Here is a 24321-nt window from a genome sequence, read left to right on the forward strand (position 1 = left end):
TACTGTTTTGATTCTCAATTGTAATTTCAGTTCAGTTTCCTCTTTTGTATCCCTTCTTTTAGGTTATATTACGCCCGATTGTATCTCTTGTAATCCCAGAAATCAACAATTTCACCGGCATTGGAGAATCCGGATACCCGAGCAGCGGGTACTATAGTGGTGATTCAGGTGCAGCGAGTACCAGCTCTAGCACCCCCGCATTCAGCGCCGGCTACGGCAACTATTATTATCAGGCTCCTCCTCTATCCCAGCCTCCATCGCAGACGTGGAGATCCAGTCCCCCTCCATCTCAGGGATGGGGTGACCCTCCCACGCATCCCAGCCGTGGGTACGTGGCAACATACACCTCAGTTTCGGGGTCAGTCCTCCTATCAGAGGACTGTGGGTCGTCCCCAATCGGCGTATGGGGATTACCGGCCGAACATGGACGCGGTAAACAATCCGCATCCGGATACCACTACTCCCAAGTCCCAACGTCCGACACACCCCATCTCTGGCTGATTTTGATACTTTCACATTCGAGCAGATGGGTTTGATTCTGGGGCGGTGGGAGCCCCCGTGATTGACTCCGGTACAGGGACTCGTCGAGATGCCGGTTAGGGGTCGGAGAGGCGGAGGCCGCGGTCATAGCGGTCGTGGCAGTGGGAGAGGCTGCGGCGGTGGCGGAGGGGCGGCGGTGTACTACTCGAGTTGTTGTGGCAAAGGCCTGGGAGACCATCAAGTTGGATGCCGCAGTTGGAACAGATCAGACAGAAGCAGGCTTATGGGGCTGCGTCCTGGAGGCCTACAATGAGTTCAAGCTAGAAGACACCCTGGAGCGCAGTGAGGGCCAGATCCATAAATAGTGGGGGAGGATTGCTACCGACATAAAGCCTTTGTCGCTAGAGATGCATCGAGTCGGTGGGTACCCCAGATTCACCTACTGGGACGAATATGTCGTTCTCCAGCACTCTCCGAGATTCAAGGCCATCTGCGAGGGAGAGGGTGGGTCTGGGCCGAAGCGGACGCGGCCTAGCGGGAACTACAGTTGTTGTGATTTTTAGGGTGCAATTTAAGTACACAAAACTAGTAATAATTCCCTAAAAATACTACCTATGCAAGTATACAAACGTGCAATGTAGTATAAAAGGTGTCGAACCCACAGGTAGGAGATTAATTGCTAAAAGTAGCAAACCTAACTAAAAAGTAGTAAAATAGTTTAATTTGAGTTTTTGATCAAGAGGCAAGTGAAGGATGGAATGAGAAGGGAAAAATTCAAGGGAATCACGATAAAGATGGAAGACTTCTTAGCTTGTTTCGGGTTACTTGTTCAAATGAATCCTAAAGTATAATTACTTTCCATTATTTATCGAGATCATGGAATTTTACACCTAGGATAAGCTGATCACATCTCCTAGGATCTCTACTCACCAACCCCTCACTCCTACAGTCGCATAGTAAGCTTGGGATTGGCTTCTACGAACGTTTAACACACAAGATCCACCCCGGATTATCCCCTGATCAGCTTTAGCCTAGGTTTCCTATCTATGCTAGCTCCCTACTCCAAGTTAAAGAGACATTGAAGTTAAGGTCATTCCCGGATTAAGTTTCCTAGAAAAACCCCACACGGATTTTGAAATAAAGACACGGATAAGAACCAAAATATAGAAATCTATCAAAACAAAGTTATGGATTCATATTTACAAGCTTCCCTCACTAACTAGGAGTAATCCCTAAAATCTAGCCACTCATAGTTGGCAACAATACAAGAAAACAAGTAAATGCTAGTTATGCTACCATATGGGGCTTAATTTTAGGTGGATGAGGCTTAATCTTGTTCTTCCTCCCAAAAATGGACTTCGAGCCTCTTTCTCTCTCTAAAAATCATCTCCAGCCGCCAAAAGATGCTTTGGAATTCGTGCCCTACTTATTTAAATAGTTAGGGCTCGAAAACAGGCCCGGTAACATTTGCCCGGTCTGGCGATCTGTGACTTAGACTACGCCCGGTCGGGCATTTTTTCTAACTCTCGACATAGGGCGGGCGTTTAAACGCCCGGTCGCGCATTTTTCACTGCATTGCGCAGACTTCGTAAAACAGTCGTATCTTCTTCTACCGGGCTCTGATTGAAGCGTGCGAGGTATCCACGTGGAAGGACTTGGAAAGAGACGAAAACGCGATTAGAATGCGGATCAAGTTATATGGAATGATAACCGAACCGATCGGATCAATTAGCAAATGTCGTTGCCACTTAATCAATGCAGTCCTGCTCTCGTTCTTTCTTCCTTACCAAAGTAATTAGTAAACTCCCAATTTTGCACAACTTTAACAGTAAAGCTGCAAGTTCGGGGTCGATCCCACAGAGAAGTTGGTGTGTTGAGTGTGTGAGTAGTGAACAGGGGGGTTGGCTGCTGCCACGGTTTAACTTGGGAGTTTTTAACTACTGTTTTTACTCTAGGCAGAATTAAACTAGCTAGCTTGATCAACGGAGATTTAACTACTGGGTCAAGTAAATTGCAGGTAACAGCGGAAAAGTAAATGCGAGGGTGAAAACGAAATAACTTTGATTAAACTAAACTGAGAGCAATACAGCGTGAAATTAAAGTTAAGCTAATACTTCAGAAAATAAGAAAGCAAGTAAAACCGAGAAAAATCTCGGCGGGTAATTTAGGAATACGCCGAAAGAAAACAAGTATTCTGCAGCACTTCTTTAATTCCCCTTTCTAACTACGCATTACTTTATCTAAGCTAAGCTATTCTAGAGAACTGGACTAAGCTAAACTAAGCTAAACTAGACGGAAAGTAAAGGATCTCTTCTTCTTGTGATGACACACCCTCTATTTATAAGCTCAATTCGGCCTCCAGCTGGATAACGATCCTGACAGGGAATATTCGCTCATGCTGAGAATGAGAGACTCATTGATTGTTGTGTGCCTTTCTTCTAGAATGACGACGCTTTTGAGTAACAGATTCATGACTCAGGTCCGTCCTTGCGTCTCACAAGCTAGCACGTGTCCCATTCTAGAACGTTGTCCTTGATAACAGAATGGTGCGCCACATCCAGCTCATTTCCTCATGTGTTCTTCTTCTAGAAGCCAGCGGTCCCCGCCTAACTGCTTGATCACTCCCCTTGATCAACTCCCCCGATTCTTGGCCTTTTATCGCCTTTTGTACTTGCTTGATCAGTTTGGCGTTGCTGCCTTGATCAAGTGGCATTCCTGCACATTTAACACTTGTTTTGCGCGATAAACCGATCAAGCAGCGCACATTTTACCCTTAAACCGATGCATGAAATGAGCCTCATCAAACTGCTCACACTTAAAACATACTTGTCCTCAAGTATAAAGAAAAAAAGAAAAGAAAAAAGATAAGGCAAATTTCAGGCATGGTTTACTTAATTCACAGGTAAAAGAAAAAATGAAAACAAGACTTCAAGATAAAAAACACGTATTCACATGTATGCATTAGACCGAATAATTTTTCAACAATCATACCCGAGGTCGAGGTCAATCCATTTGCCAGTAGCTTGTGTTCCTTCTCTTTCGTTTTTGCTTGATCAAGGTGTCAGCTTGTCAAGATTGCTCAATTTAAAAATCACTGTTGGATTCACTCAGTCACTTATTTCTCACCAGAGATGTTAGGACTTGTTCACTCGGTGTTGCCATAAATTTAATACTTTGAATCAGACTGCACAAGATAGTTCCTTAAGGTCTTTGTTTTGGGTTGTAACGGGGCTCAAGGGTAGTAACGTATTAGGGTTGGGTCCTAGGGGTTCTAAGTTTAAAATAAAATTTGTAAATTAAAAAGAAAAATCACATGAGTCAAAAAGCCAAAGATTTGACTAAACTCGCTGGATCAGATTTGGGATATTTATTTCTTGCTCTGCTTGATGCTCCTTCTTGGTCAAATTTCGATCTTTAGCCCTATAACTTCCGGCTTATTTCCTAACTTTTCATTTTCTGGGTCAAGTTACCACTATTTCCTGCCCTCTTTTTCTCAAACCTTTTCTTCATTTCTTTTTATATGATCAACCCGATTGTCTAACTTGATCAACCCGGCTACCCTTCATTTCGACCATTCTATCGCTATCCCCTTTTGTTTCCCTTGACAAAATTCATCTCTTTGACCCTCTTTCCTCATGTGATATGAAACTTTGAATTTGGTCTTAAGGCTTCAAGGAATGGATAAGAGTGTATGGGATCAACGTGGTTAACTAAGGGGTGCCTTGATTAGTGAGGCGGGTTTGTGGAACGAAGGAAGAAAATGGCTCAAAAGGCTAAGTCCTATTGCCTTTAGTCCTTACTACTTGTGCAATTATCATCTCAATATTAAAAGTCAGTCTCTCGTAAAGATTCCTTTTGTAAAAATAGTAGAAAGTGTTCTACTTTTGGCTTATAACTCACATATAGGGAAGCTTCACAGTTGGTTTAGAAATTGAGCGTTTCCATCATACTTGCGTCGTTCAAATTGATCAAGTTTTTGTAATCAAGTTTTTACACGTGAGCATACTGAATCCTTTTTCTAACTCTTCCAAAAAGTAATCAAGTCTTCCAATTATCCAATTTCATGCATATTGCCTATTTTATTACTAACTGGAGTTTGTTATTTTTGTTAAAATTTTTAGCATGTATGATTCTACTGTAACTAATCCGTCCCCCCTCCCCACTGCATATGAACTCGTCCTCGAGGGACATGATGCAGTGGAAAAAAAGGGTTAGGCACAGGCAACGGCACAACAATAAACAAGGGAAACTTCTCACACTTAGACCAGACACTGGGCTAAGTGTGAGAAGTGCCAGCGATCAACGCATGCTAACAAATATAGAAAAATATAACACATAGGCAAAACAGACAACAATTTCCATAAACTTCTCACACTTAGCCCAGAGTTAAGGGTGATACTACTGCCTTCTAGATGGTTGAATCAGGGGATGTTGCACGCCTTCCTAATAGCCTCCATTTCACAGGCCTTCCTTATTGCCTTCATGGCGTTTGTGCTCATCGGAGCTCCTTCTCCTTGGTATTTTTATTCTTTTTCTCCTTCGCTGGGAGAAGCATGCTGGCAGCGTTAGTAAGCCCCATACCTTGGTTGGTATGGTGGCCCTTCTTGGGAGGAGGAAGGATACTTTCTTCCACCTTCCTCTTGCTCTCTTCATCTGCTCTCACCTGGCTGCCCTCCACAGTCTTGCTTGCTTCTACGGCTGCCCTGGTCCCTTGGTGCGCTTGTCTCTTCTCATCCACTTGCTGCCTTGAACCCTCAGCTTCAAGAAGCAGTTGGTCCATCGTTCGGCGGCGCGTTCTTTTGATGGAGTCATCCTCCTCTGCGGGTGGTGGCGAAGCGGGGTCCTTAGACCGAGAAATTCCTAGGCGAGCTTTGAGGGCGGTGTAAACCTCCACAGGGTCAGCGCCGGTGGGAAATTTTCTAAGTAAGGAGTCCATACGCCTTATGTCAGCCGGGTCCACATATTGGAGTGGGCCGATGAATCTATGAGGCAATAATGAGGTTCTGGTGGTTGGTGGGCTGGGTGGTGACGAGGATCTCTGATTATCACTGTTGATACCGGCTCCTGAAGAAAATGAGGAAGTATTGGGAGTCTCGAGTTGATTACCCTGCATTTCTTTCTGATTATGATTTCAGGTGATTTGAACTTGGAGAGAATTAGATGAGGATAGCACAAAGGTTCTGAAGTTAGTTGATGGAAAGTGAGATCCAAAAAACCCTTTTTATACTGCAACCCCGACTGTTGAGATTCTTGCCAGTTTGAGATCTCTGCGTCTGTTCAGACTTGTGCGACTCTTCACGTGCAGGCGCACCTTTTTAGAGTGCCGGCGGCAAAGCTTCTCCGATATGCTTCCTCCTTCTCTCCAAGAAGTTTCTTCATTGTTACAGTTAGCGCAGCCTGACACCTCTCTAATTACTGCACACGTCTTATCATCACCTGCCTTTGTTAACTCAGTCACTGTACTACCGATCAAATTCGATATGCACTGATCACGTGGACCATTAAATCCAGATGACGACTCACATAATTCCACTTGATCAGTTTCTTTCATCCACTTCCGACTTTTAATTTTCTAAGAAATAAAAATAACACATTAAAAACTATTTACACTAATAAGGATTTGACCGGGTTCCCATGGGATGTTACTTGATCAGTTTAATAGATTTGGAATTTGTCGCTTGATCAAGCAGACTTCCCATGAGTACCCGATCACTCCTTCTACCTGTTCATTGGTACGAGCTAGGCATTAGTAGTGGAATGTCGCCCACTACAAACGTCTCCATTCCGTCCCTTCCCGTCGACTCGCTTGCTACCAAGTAGTCGGCCATATCTGCAAACACTGCCCTTTTCTGTGCGTGTTGTCCCCAGCTTCTCTGTTTGCTTTGATCAATTTTCCCTTCCTGGCAGATCCGCTGTTCTTCAGATTGTGACTTGATTAGATGTAGGTGCCCTTCATGGAAATCGGCTGGAATGGTTTCCTTGTTTCCTTCTCGCAGAATTCGGCGCAGGTGATTCACCTCTCTGTCCTCACATCTTTTCTTATCCACTGCTTCCCATTCAAACTCCTGTATAAGGAATAACCACCTGTGCAAACGCGGGTTTGATCCCCTTTTCGCCAAGAGGTACATGACGGCCGCCTGGTTTGTATACACTATTACCCTGGAACCAAGTAGGTATCGTCCGAACTTTCCAAATGCAAAGACTACTGATGACACTTCCATTCCTTTCAATGGGGCGGCTTGGTCAGGTGGTTTCTCGACCCTTCTTAGTTGGGTAACCTCTTTTGACTCGGTTGGTTGTGACGGTTGGCAAAATTTCATAATTGCCCTTCTAATGGCTTGATCGTCCATTTCTCCAGTAATCGTCGTATCAAACCATTCTGTTACCTCTCTCTTGAGCTGTTCACCTTCAGTGGAACCAGAGGGTGGTTCTTTGAAGGATTTCTTTTCCGGATACTTTTGTTTCCAAGGGCTGATAGCGTCTACTGTTTGAATGCTCTCGCTGTCCTGTGGCTTCCTCACAGCTTTATCAACTTCGAATGTAAGCTGTTCTCCATTAAAACTCAGCTTCATCATCCCCTAGCGGACGTCGATGACTGTGCTGGCTGTGGATAAGAATGCCTTCCCAAAAGTATGTCAACAGACTCTTCCGTTCCCGGCTCTGTCGTCTTTATGACGAAGAAGTCGGCGGGGTATATAAACTTGTTTACTTTGACAAGTTCATCTTCCATAACTCCTTCGGGGTAGATGCAAGACCCGTCTGCTAGCTGTATTTCCATATCGGTTTTGAAAAGCTTAGCATCTTCCAGTTTCTTGTATATAGAATACGGCATAATATTGATGGAAGCCCCCAGATCGCACATTGCTTGCATCATTTGGACGTTTCTGATGGAAATTGGGAGCGTAAATACCCCTGGGTCAGCTTCCTTTGGTGGAAGATCACTAGATTGGATCACTCCAGTCACATTTTCTGCTTCGCCCATCTTCCTCTTCCCAGCAACCTGTTTATGGGTGCTAGACACTTTTCCTTTTATGACTTGATCAAGGGTGTTGGACTCAAGGCTTCCGTTATGATTGAGTCTAGGTGCTGGAAAACTCGCAGATGAGCTTTGACCAACTGTTTCTGATTTCAGAGAGACTGTATTGACATTTTCGCGCCCTGTAGGTTGATGCACTGTGGTTGGGAGCTTTCCCTCATTCCCTCTCAGCTCGCCCAATGACATGGCTACCTGGGACAACTGCTTTGTAAGCATTTCGAGTACAGCCCTCTGTTCTTTCTGAGTCTCTTGTATTTCTCGCATCGCGTCTTGGGGCTGATGCGGGATCATCACATCTCCTGGACCTTCAAATTGTTGTTTGTTATATCGCTGATTAAATCGACCTCCTCCATGGCCTTGCTGATAGTAGCCGGAAGGTCCATACTGCTCTGGCTAGAAGTGATTTTGCGGGTTTCCTCTTTGGTACTGCGGGACATAGTTCACCATTTGATCATTTGGTTGTCTTCCCTGGTTGCCAAACTGAGGGACTTGGTGCTGGTACCCCCACTCTCCTTCCTGTTGTCGGCTTGACCAGTTAGGTTGTCCTCCACTTGACCAGTTCCCTTGAGGTCCTCTTGACCATCCTGCCTGACCGCCCTGCAATTTGTTCCCTCCAGTGTTCGGCCTCTCCTGGATCCGAGCAGGCCAGTTGGGCTGCCCCTCGGTGAGTTGTAAGGTCTGCGTCGGGGGTGGTTGGCTTTGATTCTGATCAGTCCACCTAAAGTTTGGGTGGTCCCTCCACGGAGCATCTCTCTGCTTCCCTTAGATCCAGTTCCCATTCGCGTTCCAATGACCTATGGCATTCACTTGGGCTTGCGGCTCTACCTCAGGGGGGAATTCACAGTAATAATAATGATGTTCTTCTGGTGAGGACGGTTGCGGCACATATTGTGTCTCCTTTAGTGCAGGTGGTGGTGGCAGTCTTGCTTTCTCTACTGTCTCCAGCAGTTTCTTCTCCATTTACTCAAATTGAGCCTCCAACTTTTCGTCATTGCGCGCCTCTGCTACATGCACTGCTCCTCTTCTATACTGGTCTCGAGATGTCTCATACGACTGCTTAGCCTCGATCAGCCTCTCCAGTATATTTTTGGCTTGGCTAAACGGGGTTTTCGAGAAATCCACTTGAGCTGCGAAGTTGAGGTTGTTTTTGTTGTCCACCGTAAGTCTGCCATAGAAGATCGAGTAGATCTCCCGCTCCCCCAGCTTGTGGTTGGGGCTTGCTTGAAGCAGCCCTTGAAATCTGTCCCAGTATTGACCGAGGGGCTCATCGTACTCCTGTCTAGCTTCAGTAATCTCCCGTTTGAGGGCACTCGTCTTTGATGCTGGAAAAAAGCGGTCGAGGAATATCATGCGGAATTCGGCCCAGGTCCTGATGGATCCTTCTGGCAGCCTTGACAGCCAGACGCCTGCATCGCCCTTTAAAACGAAGGGAATAGCTTTGAGCCTGTAATCTTCGGATGTGGATCCAGCCGACACGGGCTGAATATCAAAGTATCGGCAGAACTCCTCCAGAAATGCGTACGGACACTCTTTTGAAAGACCGTAAAAGTGGGACAAAACAACCAGTACTCCTGATTTGATCGCGATAGTCCGCATCCCCGGAGTAACGGCAATGGCATGTGTGGGATCCTTTTCATCATGAGCGTGCAGAGATCCGATACCGGAGTCGTCAGCGACAAGGGCCATCTCTGATGGTGGTGGTTGTGTGTTCTGTTCAGCGGCTGTTGCGGCTTCTAATGCTGCTCTGTAACGGGTGGTGACAACGCCGGCTTCCTGGACTCTCCAATGAGCGTTAATCTCTCTGTATAGAAATGGATGATTCCAGTGTCCACCGCGTTGGTACCTTCTCATCAACAGTGAAAAACAAAATGAGAAAATAAGGAAATAAGACTATATACACCTACACACTACGCACAAACATAAGGTAACACCATGCTTCCCCGGCAACGGCGCCATTTTGGAAGGACTTGGAAAGAGACGAAAACGCGATTAGAATGCGGATCAAGTTATATGGAATGATAACCGAACCGGTCGGATCAGTTAGCAAATGTCGTTGCCACTTAATCAATGCAGCCTTGCTCTCGCTCTTTCTTCCTTACCAAAGTAATTTGTAAACTCCCAATTTTGCACAACTTTAAAGTAAAGCGGCAAGTTTGGGGTCGATCCCACAGAGAAGCTGGTGTGTTGAGTGTGTGAGTAGTGAACATGGGGGGGGAGGGTTTGGCTGCTGCCACGCTTTAACTTGGGAGTTTTTAACTACTGTTTTTACTCCAGGCAGAATTAAACTAGCTAGCTTGATCAACGGAGATTTAACTACTGGGTCAAGTAAATTGCAGGTAACAGCGGAAGAGTAAATGCGAGGATGAAAATGAAATAACTTTGATTAAACTAAACTGAGAGCAATACAGCGTGAAATTAAAACTAAGCTAATACTTCAGAAAATAAGAAAGCAAGTAAAACCGAGAAGAATCTTGGCGGGTAACTTAGGAATACACCGACAGAAAATAAGTATTCTGCAGCGCTTCTTTAATTCCCCTTTCTAACTACGCATTACTTTATCTAAGCTAATCTATTCTAGAGAACTGGACTAAGCTAAACTAAGCTAAACTAGACGGAAAATAAAGAATCTCTTCTTCTTGTGATGGCACACCCTCTATTTATAAGCTCGATTCAGCCTCCAGCTGGATAACGTTCCTGACAGGGAATATTCGCTCATGCTGAGAATGAGCGACTCATTGATTGCTGCGTGCCTTTCTTCTAGAATGACGACGCTTTTGAGTAACAGATTCATGACTCAGGTCCGTCCTTGCGTCTCACAAGCTAGCACGTGTCCCCTTCTAGAACGTTGTCCTTGATATCATAATGGTGCGCCACATCCAGCTCATTTCCTCAAGTGTTCTTCTTCTAGAAGCCAGCGGTCCCCGCCTAACTGCTTGATCACTCCCCTTGATCAACTCCCCCGATTCTTGGCCTTTTATCGCCTTTTGTACTTGCTTGATCAGTTTGGCATTGCTGTCTTGGTCAAGTGGCATTCCTGCACATTTAACACTTGTTTTGCTCGATAAACCAATCAAGCAGCGTACATTTTACCCTTAAACCGATGCATGAAATGAGCCTTATCACCACGCGAAGCTCTTTCGAAGGTGAATGCAATTGTTGAATTTTGTCCTACAATATATTAATCTTGTAGAAGCATTTTAAATTAATCTTGAAGGCTGATTACTGATCATATTCAAACCTTTTTCCTTTCTCCTCTCTCTTTTAGAGATTGGTCTTTTGTCCTACAATATATCAAAATGAGTCCATTTTTCACCTTAAAAAGCATGTTAAGATAATGCAATAAAGGACTATAATTTGATTCACATCAAGCAGCGGTAGCGGCTCAAATTCCCTCGACCTCAACAAAGAGGTCGAGGAGGAGCCCCCCTCCACATTCTCCAGCCGCCGACGTCCCCAAGGCCAGCAATCCACTATCCTAGACGCTAGAGCCTCCAGCGCCAGTGCGTTTGCCCCTGGATCCCGCTCGGGAATGTCTGCCCTGGTGGCGGTGTTGGACAAGAACTTGGACTTCCAGATGCTGAGGCAGCTAGCCGATGTCGCTAGATTCTACGAGAGCTCGACCGACCCGATTACCAAAGGGGTGTACTTCGACATCATGCAGAGGCTGAGGGGTCAGCTAGGGATGATGGGGGGTGGCGGGGGAGGGAGATGGGGATGGAGATGGAGATGAAGCGGCAGATTCCGATGATGCCACCGAGTGAGCAACGGTGGTGGTATTTTTTGTGTTTTTAGTTCATTGTTGTATAATTTTCCCCTATTTATAATACAACGAATATTTGTTTTGTTTTTTTTGTAATAAATGATGTTTTTTTCTAATTATTTTCGTCCGACAATTTTTATTTTAGTCCAATTAAAATATACTAACAATTGATAAAATAATGTGATTTGTAGTTGTGGTTGTGGTTGTGGTTGTGATTGTGGTGTGACTGTGGCGTGGCTGTTTTGGGCTATTGTGGACACTCTAAGACCAAAGTGATAAATTTAGAAAGATGGGGGAAATATTAAATGCATACTTGTCAATTCTCTTGTGACTTGTAAGAGGAATATAAAATATAATTGAAATTTGAAGCGAATAAATAAATTTGATTATCCCGTGATGTTTGTGGTTCAAAATTTTCAATAATAAAAAGGTTTAATTTGGAATCAATGAAATGAAAAACTAGTATTGTTGCTAATCGAACCAATAATTAATTATACTTACTTTCCTTTATGTCTTACACTATACGACGTCATTCTCTTTTTTATTTGACATTTATTACAAGGTACATCGGAAAAATAATTTCAAATTTGACATTTTTATTTGAGATTATTGAACATGTTCAATGAAAGACCACATTATTCTAATCATACTTCCAATATAGTAGTACTTCCATGCTGAACGTTTGAATAATAGCAGCAGTACATAGTTACAAAATAGTACTACTATTAAATAATACCATAGAATTGTTTATAACATCAATTATGTACCTACTAATTTGGAATTTAACATATGGATTATGAAATTAGAACTTTTTATTTCTCAAAAATCACACATTTTTATATAGCATGACAATGTTACACTATTCTCGCATGACAATGTTACACTATTCTCGATTTATGGATTAAATACGTGTCATCCATAATGGAGGATGTCCCGCCGGATGTCGGACAGGCGTGCTGGACATCCGCGCGGGACGTTCGCCATTAGGCGAGGGAGGGGTGGACGCGGACGTCGGCTGCGGACACCGCACATCCGCGGCTTTTCGGGACGTCCCGGTGGATGTCCCGATTTTTTATTTTTATTTTTGATGTCTGTCGGGATGTCCGCCGTTGTGCAGTGTGATGTCCTTATGACGTGGCAGTGCAGTGAGATGCCCTTATGACGTGACAAGAGGTGTTTTTAGGAAGTTCGTCGGGATATCCGCCGGGGACATCCGTCCCACTGTGGATGCTCTAAAGTAGTAGTATATTGGTTTGACTAGTCAACGTCAAGCGAGGAGCCACGTGGCAGCGTATTACACACTGATGTTTGACGCTTCCCACAATTTAATTACTTAAACTCTTGAATTATAACCCAAACAAAATCTCCCAAATTCATAAATTAAAAATTTACTCATTTAGAATTGCTTTTTCAAAAAAAATTAAATTCCAGAATTTCTCGAGCAGCTGAAATTCGTCAGATTGCTTGCATTCCTCAAAAATCTGTGGAAGCTGATCAAAAATCAGATTGCTTGCATTGCATTCGTCAGATTTACTCATTTAGCGCGATCTCCGAGTTTACTTGAAACGATGTCGTCGCCGGACATTGCCGGAATCCTCGATAGCTCGAAGGAGCTCGATCGGCTGAGGAAAGAGCAGGAGGATGTGCTCATCGAGATCAACAAGATGCACAAGAAGCTGATTTCTTGTGAGTCTTCTAGGAGTTTGGAATTATCGTTTGCATTTTGATAGTAGTACTTTGTTTTTAGTCATTCTCGATTGGACCGTTAATTTTGATCAGAATTACGAGTTACCTTTTTTACTGATTTATCTTTAATTAGAGATTTTGATTAGCACAATTAAGCGTGGAATGTGGGAGTTAATGATGATTTTAAGTATGTATTTAGGAGTATTGTTTATCGTTTCGGTTACATGCGTGTTTTTTCTTTGAATTGGAAGTTGCTGACACTTGTCGAGTTTTTCTGTTTGGTGAATTTTGGCTGTGTGGTTGCAGATAAGCTCAGAATGGTGTTGAGTTCGAAATTTTTAGCTAAATAGCGTGTTTTGGGATTGGATTGGTATTGAGTTCAGGCGTGAAATGTTGAACTTTATTTACGCCTGTTTTGTTTAGCTTGTTGCTTGATTATCGGTTAGCTCAAGTTGAGCTAACATTTTTAAGGGGAGAGCTTGATCTGATAAGGCAATGAGTTTAGTTCAGATGAGCTTTGATCTTGATTGAGAGCTTGAATTGTTTCTAACTATAAAAGTTTGAAATGATTACTTAAATTATGTTGTTTGAATAGTTGTTGAAGAATTTTTGGATGGATTGGTATTGGGTTAAGGCGTGAAATGTTGAACTTTTTTTTACGTGTGCTTTGTTTAACTGTTGTTTGATTATGGGTTGGATCAAGTTGAACTATCATATTTAAGGGGAGAGCTTGATCTGATAAGGTAATGAGTAGAGTTCAAATGAGCTTTGATCTTGATTAAGAGCTTGGGTTGTTTAAAACTATGAAATGACTACTTAATTTATGTTGTGTTGATAGTGTTCGAAGGTTTTTCAGATGGATATGATCCGTTGTTTTTGTGTACTGAAATGCCCTTCTGCATGTGGCGAGTGTCATGTGTTTAAGGAAAGAGGGAGTTATTATGTTGAAGCTTGTGTATGTTTATGTGGAAAATTATTACTTATACAGCTGATCCCCAATTATGTTTTATATGTGGGATTATCCACAAAATCTGATTCTATGTTGCTTACCAGCTTTGAGAGGATGCACTTGTTGTGATGACTGATTCTAATGTGGTTCCTTGTGTATTCCGTGCGTTATTTTAGTTCACAGTGAATAAGGTGAACACATGGGTATGAATTGTGATAATGTCGAAGAAGAAGCTTATCAAATTTTTAGCATACAATCTGATAGAAGAGAAGATAATTTTCACATACGAATGTCTATAGGGAGAAACGCGTTATTTATAGTTGATTATTATCCAGGAACCCTGCATTGACCTTTTTCCACTTTTATGTTATGCAAGCAGGTCCGGAGGTGGTTGAAAAGGCTGGTGACTCTTCCCTATCAAAGCTTAAGATGTTGTATATCCAAGCCAAAGAGTTGTCAGAGAGTGAAGTGAGGTATGTTTGAATGTTACAGTGATGTTCTCATTTTCCAAGTTTATAGTTTCAGTTCCAAAATTTTATATGAACATAATGGCTTAAGCCAAAGATGCTTTTGAAGTTAGTAATTTCATCTTGTAAGAGTATTCTGCAGCGATACACCTACTCCATGAGCAATGACTTTTTTTTTTGCATTTGTACAGATAATAACTATCCGCTTATCTAAAAACGCTAGATATCTCAGCTCATCTATCGTTGTTCTTGCAGTATTTCCAGTCAATTGTTAGGACAACTGGATGCATTAATGCCTTCTGGAACTCAAGGACAGCATCGGAGACGGATAGGTTTGTACCCTTCCAAAACTTAATCTCAATAATATCTCTTTGTCATTCAAGATGTGATGATTGCGAAAGCTGTAACTGGTCGGACAAAGCTAGGCATATCATAGATTTTTTCAATTGGTAGAAGAAATAAACACAAGTAACAGGGAGAACGTTAACTCACATTTCATATTTGTATGTTTTTGTCCATTCAGACATCCTATACCCATCAATATAACTTAAGAACTTCGTGTATCACAGAAGGTAGTGAGCAGAAAAAGAAGAGGGTAAAGGCTGATTCGGAAGTCCCGAGGCTATCTCCTTCAAGGAGAAGTCACCTGGAGTCTTTGGCGAGTTTGAAGGGTGAACAAGTACGTGCCCAGCTTACACTCTCCATCCTCATTATCTTGTCAATTTTCCTTATCGATTTTGGATGATTATTGCCCTTTCCAGTCTTGCTATTCTCATGTGATTATTACTATGGTCTCTACATGCTAATGAATCTTCTTGCCTCCGATTGATTTAGGTGGCAGCCAGGATCACTCAAGAGAATTCTGGAAAGGATGAGTGGTTTGTGGTTAAAGTAATCCATTTTGACAAGGAAACAAGAGAGTAAGTGTCCAGCTTTGCACAGCTCTAATGAGCAGCTCTTCTTTATCATTAATTTACTGGGATCAAAAGAAGTTTGCCTTTTTTGAGAATGTACATTAATTTATATTCTGTTGGCATGTCATAATTTAATTCATGTAGATTCGAAGTGCTGGACGAGGACCCCGGTGAAGATGAAGAGAGTACTCTGCAGAGGTAAATGCCTTCCTAATTTTATAGTGTATTCTTGGAAAATTTCTGCATAACATCTTTTTTTTAAAATTTAGTTTTATTTTAGATTTCTCTTCTTAGTATAGGAGTTAATTTGACTCACTAATTGCCGTTGATTTTAACATGAGAACTTATATTTTTAAAATTTCTTCTCAGGCAATTTCTAAAATTATAGATTAGTTAATTTAGAGACCAATATCCCTTAATTACTGTATAATTTGGCCATTACTTCATAATAAAATTGTGAAGGTTGTAATTACTTCTGAAGACTAATTTTGCATTTGCTGACTAAATTTTTTACATATGCAAACAACCCCATCAACTGCTTTGTGAAGAACTTTAATCACTGATTGAAGTCAAAATCGCATTTGTTTAGTAATGAAATCACTGGTGGAATCTCGTTACTGAGTTGTGAGACATTAACTCTGACTCTGTGACAGCTAACAATTTCTGTTTTCTGCTCTCAGAAAATATAAACTGCCTATGTCACATATCATACCTTTCCCTAAACGGAGCGATCTATCAAACATCCCTGACTTTCCTAGCGGTAGACATGTTTTGGCAGTTTATCCAGAGACCACGGCGCTATATAAAGCAACTGTATACCAGACCCGTAAGGTATTTGTTGCTGCTCATTCAAGAAGACATTTATTTAGCTATAAAACAGAGTGAACTAACTATTGCTTTTCACATACAAAACACAATTCTCTCGCCTCTCATTCGTGCAGAGGAAAATTGATGAGTAAGTAGCTCTGCACCTCTTCGTTCCCCTCTTCTTGGGATGGAATGAGATTCTGAATCATCAAACGTTGTTCTTGGCTATTGACAGTTACGTTGTGCAATTCGAGGACGATGAAGAGGATGGATCTTTGCCTAAACGGTTGGTGCCGTTCCACAGGGTTGTTGCCCTTCCGGATGGATGTCGTCAGTGATTATATGATATAATTATCATTGTAAAGTATGGTGTTTGTGTGAGAGAAAGACGCCAGCCTAATGTATCTATTTAGCGTCATATGTATAAGCTGAGAGTAACTAAAACAGGGTCTGGTCTATTCACTTTGATTTCAGTTTTGTATTAGCTGTAGAGTAATGTAATTGATTTTGGAGAGTTTTTCGGGTTTGTGGGGCACTTTACTACTAAAATAACGAAAATGTACCCACTTTGTTATTTCTTCCATATATGGGAAAAATGTCATCTTAGTTGGCGTCTTAGTAAGTAAAAACGCCAACCAAGTAGGTGTTTTACAATTTATTTTTGATTTTATGCAAACACAATATTTATTTTAACACGCCAAATGAGTTGGCGTGTTTAATTAAATATAGGAAAAAAAACCCATAATACTAATTATAGACGCCGATCACGTTAGCGTTTTTAACAGTAAAACGCCAACCGCTAACTTGGTTGGCGTGTCAGATTTCTCCCCAACATCGCGAACCCTAATCCTTTACCCTCCCCAAATGCGAAAAACATTAAGGTTGCGCGAAACCCTTGCTCGGGTCGACGCAATCGGCGATTTGAGCGTGAAGATTTCGATTTTGGCTAATTCTTCCACACATTAGTCTTCCTATTTAGTTAGTATATATAATTTTTGACCAATATTTGATGGATTGTTATGATAGTATATATTGTAGTGTAATTAATAGAAAAATATTGATGATATATAAAGTTTCCTCTACATAATGATGAATGTAAAAATAATACTCCCTCCGTCCCGAGCTGCTCGCTCATTTCCTTTTCGGCACGGAGATTAAGGAATGAGTGTATAGGAAAGTAAAAAATGACGGTTGTAGGTGAAAATTTTTACTAAAAATGGAAAGAGTGCAAGTAACTTGGGACGCCCAAAAAGGAAATACGTGCGAGTAGTGCGGGACGGAGGGAGTACATATTTATTTTGTGTTTTACATTATTGCAGATAGTATGACGTGGTGTGTCAATTATATTGGGGTGGAAAGATAATTCCCGGAGCAGTTATTTCATATGATCCTCCTTTTTCAAAAGGATTAATTATGTTGGATGAAAGTGTTTCCTACGATAAGCTTGTGGGTACAATTTGTGAAAGGATGGGGATAAACATATTTGAAAACAAAGTTGAAATAATATGGAAACATACTATATGCGTTGGATCCGGAGTCACGTTTATAGGTACTCTACTAGAAGAAGTACGCATGCCACTAATGTTCAGTGAGAGTATGACTACAGGAGATCAAATTGAATTATTTGTTGAGTATTCGGCAATTACTCAACAAAATAGTCATCATATCATAAGTTATGATGTTGGTACGTCTACGAGAGCCCAAGAACCAAGTTTCGCTGCAACACAAGATTTTGATGTTGGAGGCGTGTGTTTAGGGGACAGTGATAATTGTCATGTGGTTGATGACATTATAGGTCCTGATAAAGGCAACTTTCTTGATCCACAATCACCTTATGATTCAGAAGATGTAAACCTTGTTAGTATAGACTCAGATGGTGATCCATCTGATGATGAACAATTTGTTGATTCAAGACCATCCATTCCAGTTGGAGAAACAGCAGTTGAAGAAACAATGGTTGGAGAAACAGCAGCTGGAGGAAGAACAGTTGGAGGAAGAGTAGTTCCACAGTTCCCACAGTGTGGAATGAACTATTTTCGTACCTTACCATGTACACATGATAGTTTTAATCCAAAGAACTTTGAGGCTGCTGATCCCAGTGTGCATTATTGGAGTGAAAAAGATCCTAGCAATGTCGGTTTGCATACTAAATTTAGAACGAAGTTGGAATTGAAGACAACCGTGACTTTTTGGCATTTGAAAAAATCCGACAATATACAGTTGCTGAAAGTAAAGGAAGGAGATGACATGCGATTTGTAAGTGGCCACAAGGAAATCCGGAAGATAAGTCATTACCGAAATGTTTGTGGGAGTGTCGAGCAATATTGAGAAAGCATGATGAACACTGGCAAATTAGAGTGTTTAGCACTGCTCATACTTGTATGGGGAATCGTAATTATAATGGACACGCTAATCTTTCGTCGTCCATGATATCAGTGAGTGTTCGACATCAGATAGAAAACGATCCTGCCTACAAGGTAAAAACTATTGTGGCGGATATTGAAAATAGATTACATGTGAAAATTAGTTACAAGAAAGCATGGTATGCTCAGAGGACAACTATTGAGCTTGTAAATGGTGGATGTGAGTGTTCATTCAAAGTTTTACCGTCTTATTTGAATGAAATGCAAAGGCAAAATCCTGGTACGATTGTCGAATGGTTGCATGATGACAGATTAAGCTGCGGTATGAACAAGGTATTCAAGTACGTATTTTGGGCTTTTGGACCAGCTGTGGAGGCTTTTCAACTATGCAAACCAATTTTAACAGTTGATGGAACTCATCTACGTGGACGATGTCGAGGTAAAATTCTTATTGCCGTTGGATTTGATGCTAATAAGAAATGTTTGCATATTGTATATGCCATTGTTGATGAGGAAACCAAAGAAAGTTGGAATTGGTTTATGGAACGCATAAGACTTCATGTAGCAAAGCATGAAATATGTGTAATATCTGATAGGCATGTGGGAATCATAGATGCAATGATTCTCCCATATGGAAAGAAGAACCTAAAGGCCATCACAGGTTTTGCTTGGTACATGTTAGAAAGAATGTTTTGCAAAATCACAAAGGTATCATGGTTAAAAGATTGGTTTGGAAAATGGGTATTGCTACCAAAAAACGCAAGTTTAAGAAAAGACGCCGTTTACTTCGAGACGTCAACAACGGGGCTTTGCAGTATCTTGATACTGTGGATTTAGAAAAATGGAATTTGGCGTATGTCAAACACAAAAGATGGGGTGAGGTGACCACTAATATGGTGAAAGCTTACAACAATGTGTTGAGAGGCGTAAGAGAACTCCCAATCAAAGCTTGCATTGATATGACATTTTGGAGGACAATAGAATGGTTCAATGAGCGGTCAATTGCATCAAGACTGTGTGCGACACCACTAACCCCGTGGGCGCATGAAAAGGTGTGCAAAAATGATGCAAAGGGTCAGTTACATAATGTGAGAGCAACAAACACAATTCAAGGGATTTATGTGGTTCGAACAAGACGTTGAATTGGTGGAAAAGGTGGTAACAAGTGGAAGGTGTTGTACTTGGAGTCGAACTGCAAATGTAAAAAGTGGCAGATGTGGAGACTTCCGTGTTCACATGCAGCAGCAATTGCGTGATTTAGAAATGACAACATGATATCGCTTGTTAATCCCGTATACCACACAAGTGTTTGGGTACACCAATATTCTGGGGTGTTCAATCCACTCAGACACCCAGATTATTGGGACGTGCCTGAATGGACTTTGCAGTGTTCACGAACTCAGTTAATGCCTCGAAGTCGCGGTCAATACCGTACAACTAGGATTCCTAATCAAATGGATGTCCGTGAAGCTGACCAGCCACGCGCCCGACGCCGTTGTAAAAAATGTCATCAACTTGGCCACGACAGGCGCAACTGCCCGACTTCTTGATTGTTTAGACTTATGTATTGATTACTATTTGGACTTATGCATTGATTACTATTTGGACTTGTGGTATTTTGTCTGGACTTATGTAGTATTCAATATGTTGCCTAATGTATTGAATACTATTTGCATGTATTGTATTGTGATGGTGACTCTGCAGGGTATGTTATGAATAAAAATGGGAATGTTTCTGCATTAAAACGCCAATCTTGTTGGCTTGTTATCCTTAAAATGCCCAGATTGGCGTTTTAATGCAGAATGTTTTGCACCAGTTTTTAAAAACGCAACCAAAGTATAAAACGCCAATCCCGTTGGCATTTTTAAAAATAATGTAGAAACGCCAATGATGTTGGCGTTTTAATGCAGAATGTTTGGCACCTGTTTTTAAAAAACGCAACCAATGTATAAAACGCCATTCCAGTTGGCGTGTTATACTTTAAAACGCCATTCCTGTTGGCGTTTTTAAAATAATATAGAAACGCCAATGATGTTGGCGTTTTAATGCAGAATGTTTGGCTTTTTAAATAACGCAACGACAACCATTCCAGTTCTACCCAATCCTGCTTATTACAATGCTTATTCAAAATGTTACAATCATTCCCACCCGTTATATAGCATATTCAAAAATATAAATAAGAATAGAAAGAGAAGTTGTAAAATTATCAAATATAAAGATTACAAGGTTCACAAGCACGGAGATCAACTCAATAACCAAATAAAAATAGTTCTAGTTTAGTTCAATCGTCTCGCCTTCGCCTCATAAACAGGCCCCGGATCCCCTTCCCAATTCTGGAAGTAGGGAGTCTAGAGGGAGGAGTATATTGAACAACAACATTCTCAAAGTCCACCCGGAAAAAGTCATCTCGCACAGAAGACCGAGGTGGAGAATGGTAGACATCACTGAGATCAATATCTTCACATGTACCACCAGTGTAACTGACAGAATGATGACCTCGAACTGCAGATCTAGGTGGAGGTGGAGGCATAAAATCTTCATCAGAATAATCTACCAAATGAGCATCCATCCTTGAAGATGACGACTCTCCACAAGCAGTTTTCTTCTTTCCACGTCGTTTCCCTTTTTGCCTCACGGGCATGACAATGTCCAGCTCAGATCGCTGGAAAGGACGGTAGTCCATCATCTCAGTCTCCCCAGATACCTGCAGACCATCTTCAACCATCTTTAAAATTGTTACCAAATCCGGTCGTCCTGTCATATCTTGCCCACTTAGAAAGTGACGTATTTTTTGAAGTGTTTCCACCTACAATTTTCGAAGTTAATTACATTTCATCATATGAGTTTTAAATAATTAATATTGGTTTCAATTTACCGCGAAGCTATGAGAAGATGTCGTTTCATGGAAGCCCTCTTGAGCATGCACGCCAGGTTTAGTTAAGTACACCACAGTTATTCTACGAAACCAATTCATATATTCATCTGATGCAATAGGCTCATTTGAGTACTCCAAATCAGTCCATACCAAGTTGTTCCTATTGTCCCACTCCTGTATATAATTGTGGTGGTACTCAACCCAATTTCAGCCAGATTTACCACGATGATCATGTTTCACAAACTCTTCCGGGTGGAACTGGTTGAGGATCGGGATATACGGTTGGACAATCCCAAATTACCGCAACACTCGCTGTGGCATGTGTGGCTCAACCAAATTCCAGCAAATAAGGGATGTTATCAACGTCCATATAGGACGACCGTCAACACAAATATCCGGCAAGTTTCGCATGACATAAGGCCTCCAAATAAACTACATATGAAACAAATTTAGTCAAAACAAATTCAATCAAAGCAACAAACAAAAAACAATTTAAGTTACATAAATTACTTGGTTGGCGTGCATTCTGGAGAACTGATCTCTGTAATTTTCAATGCAATGCCCGAGTGCTTTTACATATGACGCCGGACCACTCCATCTAAAAAAATTAAATTATGAGCGAATAACACAGAAATTAATGAAAATTATGCTTAAAACCTTAATTAGTGAACAACTTACGCGACTGCACATGGTGCGTAGTCTATATGCACAAGATTTATCATCTTCGGTCTAATATTTGGGATTCTCTCCCAAGCCCACAATTGTAACAAAGTACAAGCTCCCCCGACATCGGTCCTCCTATCAAGGGCAGCTTCACATAAATTGTGATACAAGCAAGCAACAGTCGCACCACCCCAGCTATAGCTAGAACATCGTTCTACATCCATGAAAAATTGCAAGTAAAAGAATGAAATTTTATTTTCGGAGGCGTTCGGGATCATCAGACCACCAAGTAAAAGCAGACAATAAACAGGAGCACGTTGAACATATATATAGTGGTCGTGTTCATCACTCAACTAAATCCTTAGATTTGATAAGCTTGTCTGTTTCCAAACCATTTCTTTCAACTCAACTGTATCTGGTGTAAATCCAAGATAATCCAAAGAAAGTTGCATCCAATAGTTGGCATCCTTAGTGGGAATGTAACCCGTCAAAGCATCACCGTCAACTTTGAGGCCCCATAAGACCTCCACGTCTTCCAATGTAACTGTCGCTTCATCAACTGGAAAATGAAACGTGTGAGTCTCTGGCCTCCATCGTTCAATCAACGAGGTGGTAAGTTGGTGGTCAATGTCCTTTGGTTGACCACACCTCAATATGCCGCCAAAGCCCATCTCGTCTATTATTGTCAAAACACGGGGATGTATGAGAATATCCCAAATGATTCATTCATATCTTCTACATCGTACGTCTTGTGATTCAACTCCTGCCCATATATTATTAGATACGTGTTGTCTCTGAATATACAATATGGAAGGGTCCTCAGGACCACATAAGAGTCTTCGACGAGAAGTTGAAGATGTTGCCATAATTCACCTACACAATATTCACAATTCAAATTAAACAATACACAAACCTAACCAATTTCAATAATTGGATACTATTCAACCCAATATCACAAAATGAAACACCAATATCAAATAATGCACAATAGCTCGTGTCTGCCACATTACACAAATTCACCTTCACAACATTACACAAATTCACCTACACAACAATATTACACAAAATTGTAACACAATTCACCTACACAACATTCACAATTCAAACAAAACAATATACATAAACCTAAACAATTTCAATAATTTGTCACTATTGAATCCAATATCAAATAATGTAACACCTAAACCCAAATAATGCAACACCAATTTAAAACCCGCATAAACCAAATCAAGTTGCCCAATTTTTAAGCTAGAACAACACTACCTAGTTTGGGTTTTAATCAAATTTATACCCTAACTAAACACCGATATCTCAACTATTAATCAACAATAATGTCATTCAAACAAGCCAATATGCTAAATAATAATGCAACACAAAATTTCAACTCAATTTACAACTAATTACAAACCCTAAGTAACTATCAAACAATTACTCTAATATTGTAAAAATAAGTATACTAACCGAAAAATATATCAAATATGCGGAAGAATAGCACCGATTCACTCCTTGTTGAAGCAATTGATGGAGGGAGGGCGAAATCACCGAGAAGCCGCCGCTGTGTGTGGGTTTCGCGATGTGTGTGGTGTGGGTTTCGCGATTTGGGGGAGGAGAATCTGATATAATTCATTCTGCCTAAACACGCCAATGATGTTGGCGTTTCTAATTTAAACACGCCAACTAGATAGGCGTGTTTAAATTATAATTTAGGATTTATTTTATCCAAAATTTGCTTAAAAAGGCCAATACAGTAGGCGTTTTTTTATATAAACACGCCAACCAAGTGAGCGGGTTACGATAAATACTGTATTTGCATAAAATCAAAAAGACATTGTAAAACGCCAACGTGGTTGGCGTTTTTACTTAATAAGCCGCCAATAGGAGTGGCGTTTTTTTTCCATAGATGGAAGAAATAACAAAATGAGTATATTTTCATTATTATAATAGTAGAGTGCCTCACTGATCCGAAAAACTCTTATTTTGGAAGTGTAGTGCTTCTTGTTCTTTCTTTTAGAATTTTATTGTGAAAGCTCGATTAAGCTAACATAATGGTTGATATCAAGTCATAGTATTTGGTAGGGGATTTTAGCTCATGAATCATGATAATAGTAGACATGATAAGATAAAAAGAGTGAATTACATGATTAACTCTTAACTTTTCTTGAACCTCCACCACAGACTCCCTAACAAAAAAAGATAGCAACATTAACCTCTAACATTAAATTTACTTATAAATAAGCTCATTTTCACATTTTTTTACTTTTTTTTTACCAAAACAACCCTTTTAAGACAGTTTTGTACATTCTAATATTGACCACCTGTTT

The 24321-nt window shown here is 41.0% G+C and overlaps 1 protein-coding gene across 4 annotated transcripts; it reads left to right on the forward strand.

Annotated features, from left to right (window-relative positions):
• The first annotated feature begins 12650 nt into the window (after positions 1 to 12650).
• Positions 12651 to 16705, forward strand: LOC121802067 (SAGA-associated factor 29 homolog A-like). 4 transcript variants are annotated; one of them, XM_042201623.1, is made up of 9 exons: positions 12651 to 12962; positions 14288 to 14384; positions 14634 to 14710; positions 14948 to 15057; positions 15213 to 15298; positions 15437 to 15490; positions 15973 to 16123; positions 16234 to 16247; positions 16335 to 16705. In XM_042201623.1, exons 1-9 carry the CDS (start codon positions 12845 to 12847, stop codon positions 16435 to 16437), a joined length of 810 nt encoding a protein of 269 aa, XP_042057557.1. In that variant the 5' UTR covers positions 12651 to 12844; the 3' UTR covers positions 16438 to 16705. The 4 variants fall into 4 exon arrangements, with proteins under 4 accessions (XP_042057557.1, XP_042057559.1, XP_042057558.1 ...); XM_042201625.1 differs by having other exon boundaries at positions 14951 to 15057; XM_042201624.1 differs by having other exon boundaries at positions 14291 to 14384.
• The last annotated feature ends 7616 nt before the right edge of the window (positions 16706 to 24321 follow it).

The sequence above is a fragment of the Salvia splendens genome, chromosome 5 (genome assembly GCF_004379255.2).
Source record: "Salvia splendens isolate huo1 chromosome 5, SspV2, whole genome shotgun sequence".
NCBI classification, from domain to species: domain Eukaryota; kingdom Viridiplantae; phylum Streptophyta; class Magnoliopsida; order Lamiales; family Lamiaceae; genus Salvia; species Salvia splendens.